The sequence below is a fragment of the Geosmithia morbida genome (assembly GCF_012550715.1).
Source record: "Geosmithia morbida isolate 1262 chromosome Unknown scaffold_8, whole genome shotgun sequence".
In the NCBI taxonomy this organism is placed as follows: domain Eukaryota; kingdom Fungi; phylum Ascomycota; class Sordariomycetes; order Hypocreales; family Bionectriaceae; genus Geosmithia; species Geosmithia morbida.
The window spans coordinates 892,286-902,700 of record NW_023336195.1 but is presented as its reverse complement, the minus strand read 5'-3'; the positions used below and the strand labels follow the sequence as shown (position 1 = coordinate 902,700).

At 50.1% G+C, this 10,415-nt stretch overlaps 2 protein-coding genes across 2 annotated transcripts in view; one reads left to right on the top strand and one right to left on the bottom strand.

Moving 5' to 3' along the window:
- GMORB2_7512 (peroxin-5) overlaps window positions 1-1,985 on the top strand; it is a gene marked incomplete at both ends in the record, with an annotated part of 2,461 nt that extends 476 nt beyond the window's left edge. Inside the window, one exon of the mRNA XM_035469477.1 lies at window positions 150-1,985. Coding sequence (XP_035321172.1) covers window positions 150-1,985 — 1,836 coding nt within the window. The remainder of the gene's footprint in view (window positions 1-149) is intronic.
- A 1,049-nt stretch (window positions 1,986-3,034) lies between these two features.
- GMORB2_7511 (uncharacterized protein) lies at window positions 3,035-9,698 on the bottom strand (the record flags this gene model as incomplete). Its single annotated transcript, XM_035469476.1, has 4 exons — window positions 3,035-3,046; window positions 6,290-6,317; window positions 6,738-6,801; window positions 9,692-9,698. 4 exons carry the CDS (start codon window positions 9,696-9,698, stop codon window positions 3,035-3,037), a joined length of 111 nt encoding a protein of 36 aa, XP_035321171.1.
- Window positions 9,699-10,415: the final 717 nt, after the last annotated feature.

Here is a 10,415-nt window from a genome sequence, read left to right as displayed (position 1 = left end):
CCCCGGCCCCGGTCCCCGTTCCCCGTTCCCGCGACATGCCATCATGTGTACTCTGTTTAATTCGGGGATTCTCGTCCGTCACAAGAGGAGAGGATTACTGGGTCTCCTGATTTCCTCTGTGTGGAGGTTTTCGTCTTGGCTAACATCAGAATCTACCAAAGATGGTCAATGGATTCCTCAACAGCGGCCCTAACCTCCAGCAAGAACCCGTCATGCCTGGGCCGCTAAGCCCCATGCAGATGAGGGCCAACTCGGCGTCGCCCTCGTGGGCCCAAGACTTCAACCACCAGCCCGGCATGGAGTCGGCCTTCAAGCCGCCGCCGGGGACTCACTTCAGCGCAGAGGAATTCGCACGCTTCCACCAGGTTAACGGACCGGCGTCGTCGTCGCGAGCGAGCCCCTCCCAGTCAGGGCCCGCTGCCGCCCCCCAACGGCCGATGATGAACTCGGGCATGGGCATGGGCATGGGCATGGGCATGGGCATGGGCATGAGCATGGGATACGGCGGCTCGGGCATGTTCCAGCCCATGTACCAGGGGGTGGGGCAGCAGCAGCCGTACCAGCAGCAGAACCAGCAGCAGCACGAGCCCGAAGGCAAGGGCAAGGGCAAGCTGGTGGAACTGGACGACCACAAGTGGGAGGAGCAGTTTGCGCAGATGGAGCTCCAGGACAAGGATCAGGTGACCAAGGGTCAGGAGCAGGACGAGTCGACAGCGGGAGCGCGCGAGCTCGAGGAGATTGACAAGGCGATGCAGTCGGAAACAAATGAGTTTGGTGACTTCGAATCCATCTGGAAGGGAATCCAAGCTGAGACGGCGGCTGCCAGGTCCATGGTCAACGAAGACCAGCTGTTCGATCAGTTCGACACGGCGTGGAGCAACGGCATGATGCCCGACTTCAACGGCCTCGGCGACTGGGGACGGTTCGGCGACCCGGTGGTGGAGAGCTACATGTTCGAGGAGGACAACCTGTTCCGGAACGAGCAGGACGCCTTCGACGAGGGGGTGCGGATCCTGCGCGAGGGCGGCAACCTGTCGCTGGCGTCGCTCGCCTTCGAGGCGGCGGTGCAGCAGAAGCCCGACCACGTCGAGGCGTGGGTGTACCTGGGGTCGGCGCAGGCGCAGAACGAGAAGGAGACGGCGGCGATCCGGGCGCTCGAGCGGGCCGTGGCCCTGGACCCCAACAACCTGACGGCCCTCATGGGGCTGGCGGTGTCGTACACCAACGAGGGCTACGACAGCACGGCGTACCGCACGCTCGAGCGCTGGCTGTCGGCCAAGTACCCGTCCATCCTGGACCCCAAGGACGTGCACCCGCCGTCGGAGATGGGCTTCACGGACCGGCAGCAGCTGCACGACAAGGTGACGAAGCTCTTCATCCGGGCGGCGCAGCTCAGCCCGGACGGCGAGCACATGGACCCGGACGTGCAGGTGGGGCTGGGCGTCCTGTTCTACGGCGCCGAGGAGTACGACAAGGCGGTCGACTGCTTCCAGTCGGCGCTGCACTCGTCGGAGCAGGGCTCGACGAACCAGCAGGAGCAGGTGCACCTCCTCTGGAACCGGCTGGGCGCCACGCTGGCCAACAGCGGCCGGTCCGAGGAGGCCATCGCCGCCTACGAGCAGGCGCTGCAGCTGGCGCCCAACTTCGTCCGGGCCCGCTACAACCTGGGCGTGAGCTGCATCAACATCAACTGCCACGAGGAGGCGGCCTGCCACTTCCTCGCCGCCCTGGACATGCACAAGGAGATTGAGAAGTCGGGACGGGCCAAGGCCCACGAGATCCTCGGCGGCGCCTCGGGTGCGGGAGGCGCCGGCCTGGAGCAGAACGTGGATGAGGCGCTCGACAGGATGTCGGCTCAGAACAGGAGCAGCACGCTCTACGATACCCTACGCCGGGTCTTTACCCAGATGGGCAGGAGGGACCTGGCCGAGAAGACAGTCGCCGGCGTCGACCCGGACATTTTCAGACCCGAGTTTGACTTTTAGAGGATGCTGTCCTTTTCTTCTTTTCTCCTGGTGGTACTGTGAAGCTATTGGGAGGTCAAGATTGTGTATGACGTTACGAGGAAGAGAGGATCGGCCTCGTGTGAGTAACAATGTACTCGGTATATATCCATTGAAAGAATGCATTACAGGGAATTGCCGTCTGGTCATTTCTTTTTTCTTCTTCTTTCCCCCCCCCCCCCCCCCATAACCATGATACCTTGGCAATATATCATGTCAACCGACACGTATGTAAGGATTCGTCCCGTACAAAGCAATTTTTGAAAGCGGAAGATTTCCCCCGTCTGGGCTTCCCCTCTATTATTCTTTTCTTCTTTCTTTTTTGTGACGAGAGGAAGCAAGATGGTCCGTATTACTGCGACGTACGATGCGTACGAGTACAAGTGAATAGATATAATTGGACGATGAAGTAAGAAAAGAAGAGAGGGAAAGAAAAGAAGAAGAGGAATGTACTCTGTACAATAGAATTGACTGATGTAGAGTATCGACACGGAGGGGATCAAAACAAGAAACCAGAAAAGAAGGGGAAAAAAAAGAAAGAAAAAAAGGAATGAATGATTGCACCATAGACGGGATGTGATGTGATGAGAGCTGCATAGAGTGCCCCGAGTTACGATGCAGATCTTCCATCAACTCTGACCAGGGATTATAACCTTTGATTGTCGCCTCAAGTGTAGGAAGAGAGAGGGATGATGTATAGAGAGAGATGAGAAGGCCGGGGGGGGGGGGGGCGTTGGCTTCCCATGCATCGAGGGAAATTATATCATTCTCTCATAACCGGGTCGGGACAAGTCAAAACTCAGGCACGATCGAGTTTCATCTCATCTTATCAATGTGAGTGCATATGCATTACATTACGAGCAAGTTTTTTTTTTTTAATATAATATTTTTATATTTTTATAAATTATGTTTAACATCACAGTACCCCCATCCCATGTACAAGTATATAGTACTTCTTCTTATCTATCTTCTCTCAAAAAGAAAATGGGGAGATCATTCAAGATTGGGAGAGAGACTCATCAAGGACGGGTTCACCCGCTATTCTTCGGAGACCTATACCGCGAGACAGAAGAAAAAGAAAGAAGAAAAAAGGAGAAGAAAAGTTGGGACTTGAACGGGAGATCTTTCCTCTCAATCTGGTGATGTTTACTGACTCTTTCTTCTTCTGCTTCTTCTTTTTTCTTTTCTCTTCTTTCTTTTCCTATTCTTCTTCTCTCCCCCGAACTAGAGGTTAGGACAGGAGAGAGAGAGAGAGAGAGAGAGAGAGGGGAAAAGAAGAGAAGGGAAAGAGCAAAGAGAAAGGTCCGAACAAGTAAAACAAGATACATGTTTGGCAAGAATGAATGGTCTGATCCATGACGAGGACGGGACGGGAACGTAGTCGTGGAGATTATCAAGGGTCAGGACAGCCAAGGGGGGCAGGACAAGAAAAAGAGGGGGAAAAGGAAGAAGAAGAAGAAGAAGAAGAAGAAGAAGAAGAAGAAGAGTAGAGCGAGATTTGCAGAGACCAGGATAGCCGACCAGAGCAGGAGAGTGATGATACACGGAGCCAAAAGACGTAAAGACGTAAAGACGTGCATTATTCCTGTACTGATATTAGATGAACACCGAGCACAGATTGCATATAATACACACTCGACCAGAAAGAAGAAGATGAAGAAGGATTGGATCCTGATTTACACTCGTATTCGTACTCGTAGCAGTCGTAATTCGTGATACATGATACCATGAGATACCATGAATACTGTACGGCATCTTCACCTGATTTCTCTCCACTTGTTGCGAACCAACCTGGGAACTGCGGAGAGGCTGGTGTGTGTGTCTCTCTGCCTGCCGGGACATGTTCACTTCTTCTTTTCTTCTTTCTTTCTTTTTCTTCCCTTTCTCTCTCTCTCTCTCTCACACACACACACACTCCCCTTATTTTCCTCGGGAATTAGTCCAACTCATCATCAGTAGTAGGTTACTCGTACAAGTGGGTAGTATAACCAAAAAGGAAGAGAAGAGAAAAGAGAAGAAAAAGAAAGGAACGAGTTGCTAGGCCATCGATGAATGTGCGTTCAAGAGACACAGCGCTATCGGGGAAGGGGGGCCACGAGGGATGCAGGAAAAAACAGAAGAGATGAATCATCAACGTGCGTTTTCCCGAAGTCGAACAAGGGTCATGGGATGACGGGTCTGGGTCAGATCTCTAGTTCATAAAATCATTATTGTATTTCTAAAAAGGGAGTCATCCGAGAGAGTACGAGTATAGAGAGAGGGAGAGAGGGAGAGTCAGAGAGGGAGAGTCAGAGAGGGAAAGACAGAGAGGGAAAGACAGAGAGGGAGAGATAGAACACAGAGGAAGAGAGAGAGGAAGAGAGAGAGAGAGAGAGAGTGTGTGTGTTTCCCCTCTGAAAAGAGTAACGAGTGACATATGTATGAGCTAACTTTTTTTTTTTTTTTTTTTTTTTTTTTTTTTTTTTTTTTGAAAAACAAGAGGGTAAACGGCAGACACATGAAAAGGATCGACTAGTAATTAATAATACGAGTACGAGGAACCTGTAGACCATCAGAGACTGATGTTCCTCATTTCGGTTGACAAGGTGGCGCCGTCCCGTCTAGGGAGGGAGGCACAAGCAAGACAAGACAGAAGCAAAACCGCTTGGACCTTTTTTCTTCTTCTCTTCTCGCAACTCCCGATTCTCGAAACGAGACAACACGTTTCTAGCCTCTCATCATCGAGGTCAAGTCTCGTATTTTCTTCTTCTTCTTTTTCTTCTCTTCTTTCTCCTCTAGTTTCTGATTGCTCTTCGAGAAGCGGGAAGGGAATGGTGGTGTGTGCATTACTAGAGAGACGTAACGCACACACACACACACACACACACATACATACGCCACTCCAACCTTCTCTTTAGCCCATGATACATTTTTGACCTCATATATCATCATATATCATATATATATATAATATATTTTAAAAAGGAACTAAACACGTGCATTGTGCATTACGTTTCGTCACGATGGTACAAGGTCCGTCGAGTATGAGATGGTGGTGCTCTATAGTACCGAGTATGCCGAGCATATCTAGTTCCCGTACACGCCAAGTAGGGCCAGCAATGGAGGGATGCAGAGAGAGAGAGAAAGAGGCTTTTTCCACTCTCACATTCAACACGGCACGCGATGCTGTGAAACATGGCAAGTGGCTTTCATACTAACCTCGCAAACTCGACCCCAAGCGGGCTTGATACAGATGGGAAGGAAGAAGGGGGAGGAGGTAGAAGAAGAAGAAGAAGAAGAAGAAGAAGAAGACATACCGTCCATCCACTGATGCATTAAGACGAAGAAAAGAACACAAACGGTATCAACTACATGGCCATTGTCTCCGTCTGATGAACTATGGATGGAACGGTCGGGAAAAGGAACGATTTTTCTTTTCCATGTGTGTGAGTGAGTGTGAGTGNTTGTCTCCGTCTGATGAACTATGGATGGAACGGTCGGGAAAAGGAACGATTTTTCTTTTCCATGTGTGTGAGTGAGTGTGAGTGTGAGTGAGTGAGTGTGAGTGTGAGTGAGTGAGTGTGAGTGTGAGTGAGTGAGTGTGAGTGTGAGTGAGTGTGAGTGAAGTGTTAGTGTGTGGGAGAGAGAGAGAGAGAGAGAGAGAGAGAGAGAGAGAGAGTGTGTGTGTGTGTGTGTGAAGGATGCTCTGTCCTCTCCTCTCGGCACAGAAGATTCGCTGGTGAGATGCCGTCCTTCTTAAAACGTGGGACAGAGGAATGCTGCAAAGATGTGAAAAAGGTCATGACTAGCAAAAAAAAACAAAAAACAAAACAGGAGAGACATGAGATCAGAATGATGCAGATGGGGATTTCTCTTGTTATTTAAATAGTATTATTATTATTTTTTTCAGATGAGTAGCTTCCATTATTGCCTTGCCTGGAAAGAATCCTGCCGATTTCACATTCCAATGGTTCCGCGGCTTAAAAAAAGAAACATCTAGATACATGATACCAAGTGGAGTTTTTTTTCCCTCGTCACCTCTTGAATTCAGGTAGAGCACATCTCCACCGGGGGGGGAGGGGGGGGAGATCGATAGCTTCGACAAGTACTACAAAGCGACTTCGTGGCCAAGAGACATGGCTCATCTACAATCTATTACCTAGTTCGCCGTACGAGTACAGACCGAGGTAAAGCGGTTTCGCCGGAGAGAGAGAGGGAGAGGGAGAGAGAGAGGGAGAGAGAGAGAGAGGGGGAGAGAGAAAGAGAGGGAAGGAGAAGAAGAAATGTAATGAGACGGTCAGGGTCACGTCAAACTCGACGCTCGTATTATCAGAACTTTTGGGGGAGGTCAGAGCGGCGGCACGTCTCTTTGATGTGATTGGGGGCTTGGAGGGAAGGAAACAGATCAAATCAAAATCAGATGAAAAGAAAGAAGAAGAAAAAGGACGACGGAAAAGAAGACGATATCCTATAATGGGTATCAGTAGTTGGACTGTGATGCATGTAGTTGTAGCAGGGGTGACATTTCGTATTACTACTGATAGTCTAGTAATAATCATACCAACCATGGACCATGGTACGAAGTATATAAGTATATATATATGAGTGTGTGTGTGTGTGCGTGTGTACGTGTCTGTACAGGTCAGTACCATGAACAGCATCGCTCCGTCCGTACCGAGCACAAGTCTTTCCGCGTACCGTCACAACCGACAAGAGGCTCTTCCACGTGTACAGCGGACTTGACAAGAGACTCACTGGCCGGCCGGGAACCAATCTCGTCGGAGAAACGCAGCAACGGTGCCGGATCCGGAAGACGTGTCTGTCGGATCTTGGTGTCGAGATGCTCCAGGCGATGAAACGACGGAACGGGTATTGGCACTATGCAGTGTCCGATCTCTCCCTCCCCCCCCCCCCTCTCTCCCAGAAGAGGCACAGGTTTCGCCCATACACGAGCTACGCAAGGACGGTAGAGAGCAGAGACCATGCAACCTGTGATACTCCGCAAGAGATCCATCTGACCCAAGAATGAGATGAGATGAGAATCCAGACATCCCCCATTCCGTGTGGCTCCTCGAACGCCTTGATCGAGTTGTTAGCATCGCACCTGGTAATATCGCACCTAGCAATCATGATTATAGGAATATTCATACATGTACGGATGGCATTGTCCAGGACTAAGAAAGGCACACAGGAGCAAGAGCCCCACCCACCCAGCTCCTGTCTTGCAAATCATTATTCCTCTCCTGTCCTCTCCTCTCGTCTTTCTTCTTTCTTCTCCATTCTCGATTGGAACTTTTTCTTCTTCTTCCTCTGGTGACTCCGCCCTCTTGAGGTGAGGAAGAGCAAACCCTCTCCGTCTGCATCCTCCCTTCTCTGCTTGCCCCGAGCTTTTCTCTTTCTTCTCTTCTTACCCCTCCTCCTTCTTTCCCGGCCCCGCCCCCACCGCTCGACATGGTAAACATCTCAGCCTCCATTACTCTGTTGACAAAAAAAAAATACAAAAATACAAAAATACAAAAAGGGGCCAGCAGCGTGAAAAAGGAAACTCTTTCTTATTGTGTGTGCATGTTGTGTATTGTGTGTATGTTGTATGTTGTGTATTATGTGTATTGTGTATATTGTGTATATATTGTGTATTGTGTATATGTTGTGTACTGTGTATATATTGTGTATATGTTGTATATTGTGTATATATTGTGTATTGTGTATATGTTGTGTATTGTGTATATGTTGTGTATTGTGTATATATTGTGTATTGTGTGCAGTATATGTGTGTGTGCGTGTGTGGGACTTGGGGTACAGGGAGGCAACATAGTGCCGAGGGGAAACATGTGGCCAGCCGCTCGACGAGAGGGAGGGTACGGATAGTACATGTAATGTATGAGTATCGTACGAACTTGAAAGCCATAGAGATACTACCAGTAGAGAGAGATACTACGAGCAGTACAGATTACACTACGAGTAGTACGAGTATTACTACTTCGTATCCTTCCCCTCTCCCCCCCTCCCCAACTCGGAGAGGGGGGGGGGGGGCCAAGGCGCCGCGAGGGGCCAGATTTCCCATGTGCCAACGAAGATCAGCCGAGTTTTCCCACCTCGTTGCCAGTCGGTGGCGCTCGCTTTTTACCCTTGCCAGGGTGTGAAGTGTGTGTGTGTGTGTGTGTGTGTGTGTGTGCACGGATCTATGAGATTCACGTGGCCATAGGCGCATCCTTGGGGAGGAGGGGGGAGGAGGGTTCAACATTGAATGCTTGACCGTGACCGAAGCTCTTCTTTTCTCTTCGCTCTTTCGTTCTTGGCCCCCCTCCCCACAGATTGATGTATATTCTGCTTGAGATGCTGCACGCGCTGATGCTGCACGCGCCTGTACGAGTACCCTCCGAGATGTAACCTATTCGAAGAGAGAGAGAGAGAGAGACATTTCGCCTCCCGCCCCCTTCCTTCGGGGGTTTTCACCATGAGGAATGTCCGCGCGCGGGGAGGGGGGTTAGAGAAGGGGAACACGAAGACCAAAGTTTTTTCTTTCCCTCTCTTCCCTCTCTTTATCATCATCATCATCATTGCTATCTGTTATTATGATTATATTCACAGAAGCACATGGTTTGCTATTCGTCTCGTACACACACACACACACACACACACACTTCACACGATTCCTGCAGGCGCACTGACCATGCTACTTGTTACTTGTACTCGTACAAGTCGGTGGCGTGCGTGAGAGCGCGTGCGCAGTGCATGCTGCATTCTTTGAAGCGTGCAGGGCCAGGTTGAACAAACAGGCGTGTGTGTTGGGGGTGTGGGGGTGTGGGGGGAAGATGGTGGGGGGAGGGGGGGGGGTGTTTTGTAAGAAGTGGTCCGGTGTGCCTTGGGGTACTCTCTGTCTCTTTTTACTCTTGGTAACATCTCTTACTCCCAGTATGATGATCCGTGATCCGTAGATGTAGGTGATGCCAGAGGGGAGGGAGGTCAAGGACTGCCAGCGGAGGGTCCAACGGTTTTCTTCTCCCATTACTATTCATTCGAGCCAAAAAAAAAAAAAAAAAAAAAACAGCTGCCATATGTAGGAGTCAATCACTTGGTAAGACTCGTCATGTCAGCCATCCTCTGCCCTACTTCGTAGCGTGACAGGTCACAGTATTGGCACTGTACGAGTCTCATGCAGGATGGGGCCATACATACGAGTAGACGGCACATGTGCCTACGGGACTCTGCCCGTGCCTGTACAAGCGCAGCTACTCATAGTTGCGTGCTCGGTGTAGGTCGCACTGAACAGGGGTTGTGCACGGCCCGTCTGCTGGTAGAGCATATGTGCTCACGAAGGCGGGATACTAGTCAAGCAAGCATGTTAGGGGAGTGTTAGTATAATATTACGGAGTAATATCACGAGTAGGGACTCGGTATTGATAATACGGATACTGGTATCAATACCATCCAGCGCAATACAGTGTACGGTGCCATATCAGAGTGAGAAAGAGAGAGGGAGAGAAAGGGAGAGAGAGGGAGAGAAAGGGAGAGAGAGGGAGAGAGAGGGAGAGAGAGGGAGAGAGGGAGAGAAAAAGTAAGAGAGGGAAGGAGGGACAGAGAAAGTAAGAGAGGGAAGGAGGGACAGAGAAAGTAAGAGAGGGAAGGAGGGACAGAGAAAGAGCTCGGAGAGAGGGAAAGAGAGAGAGAGAGAGAGAGAGAGTCAGAGACCAAAGCCGCCAAGCAACTGCACATTTCCGTCTCCGTACTCCGTACAGCAACGTCGATACGCTAGCCTCCGAACTAACATGCATCCGTCAGCATTATTATATTATTATTGCTAGTTGTGGAGTATATTCCTGTATTGCCGAGTGTTAATTTGCAGCAGTTGTGTACGGTGATAACCCGTACAGGCAGAGTACTCGTAGTCAGCCTAGGACAGAGAGTATTGTCATCTATGGAGTTTGAGCGAGTGGCATGCAACGTACAACGTGGTACGACGCAAGGTACGGAAATATGGACCGCCGACCATGGGTTGGAAACAGAAGAGAAGGGAAAAAAAAGGCCCTGTCCTGCTCTGTCCTGTGCCCCTCCCCCTCTCGGCGTCAGAGCTATATATTACCGAGCACTGCATCTTGGCGGCACTAGACCGGTGCGGAGCGGGTACATGTACACACACATCTACACGTTACAAATCAGTTGCGAACCCGCCGCCTCTTGCGACGTATTGTTGCTCCGTGCAGAGACAGACCTACGGGGTATCATCATACGACTTGACGGGTATTGACTACTACTGCTATTACTACTATTGCTACTATGACTCCGTAGTAGTATAATTATTATTGCTTGGTTGATACTGCTAGTATTATACAATATAGTCAGTCATGCGTCCTTAGTGCTCGGTCATAAACAGTATAGCCATGGATGAATGAAAGGATGAATGGATGCTTAGGGCCAATGATGGTGTGCTTG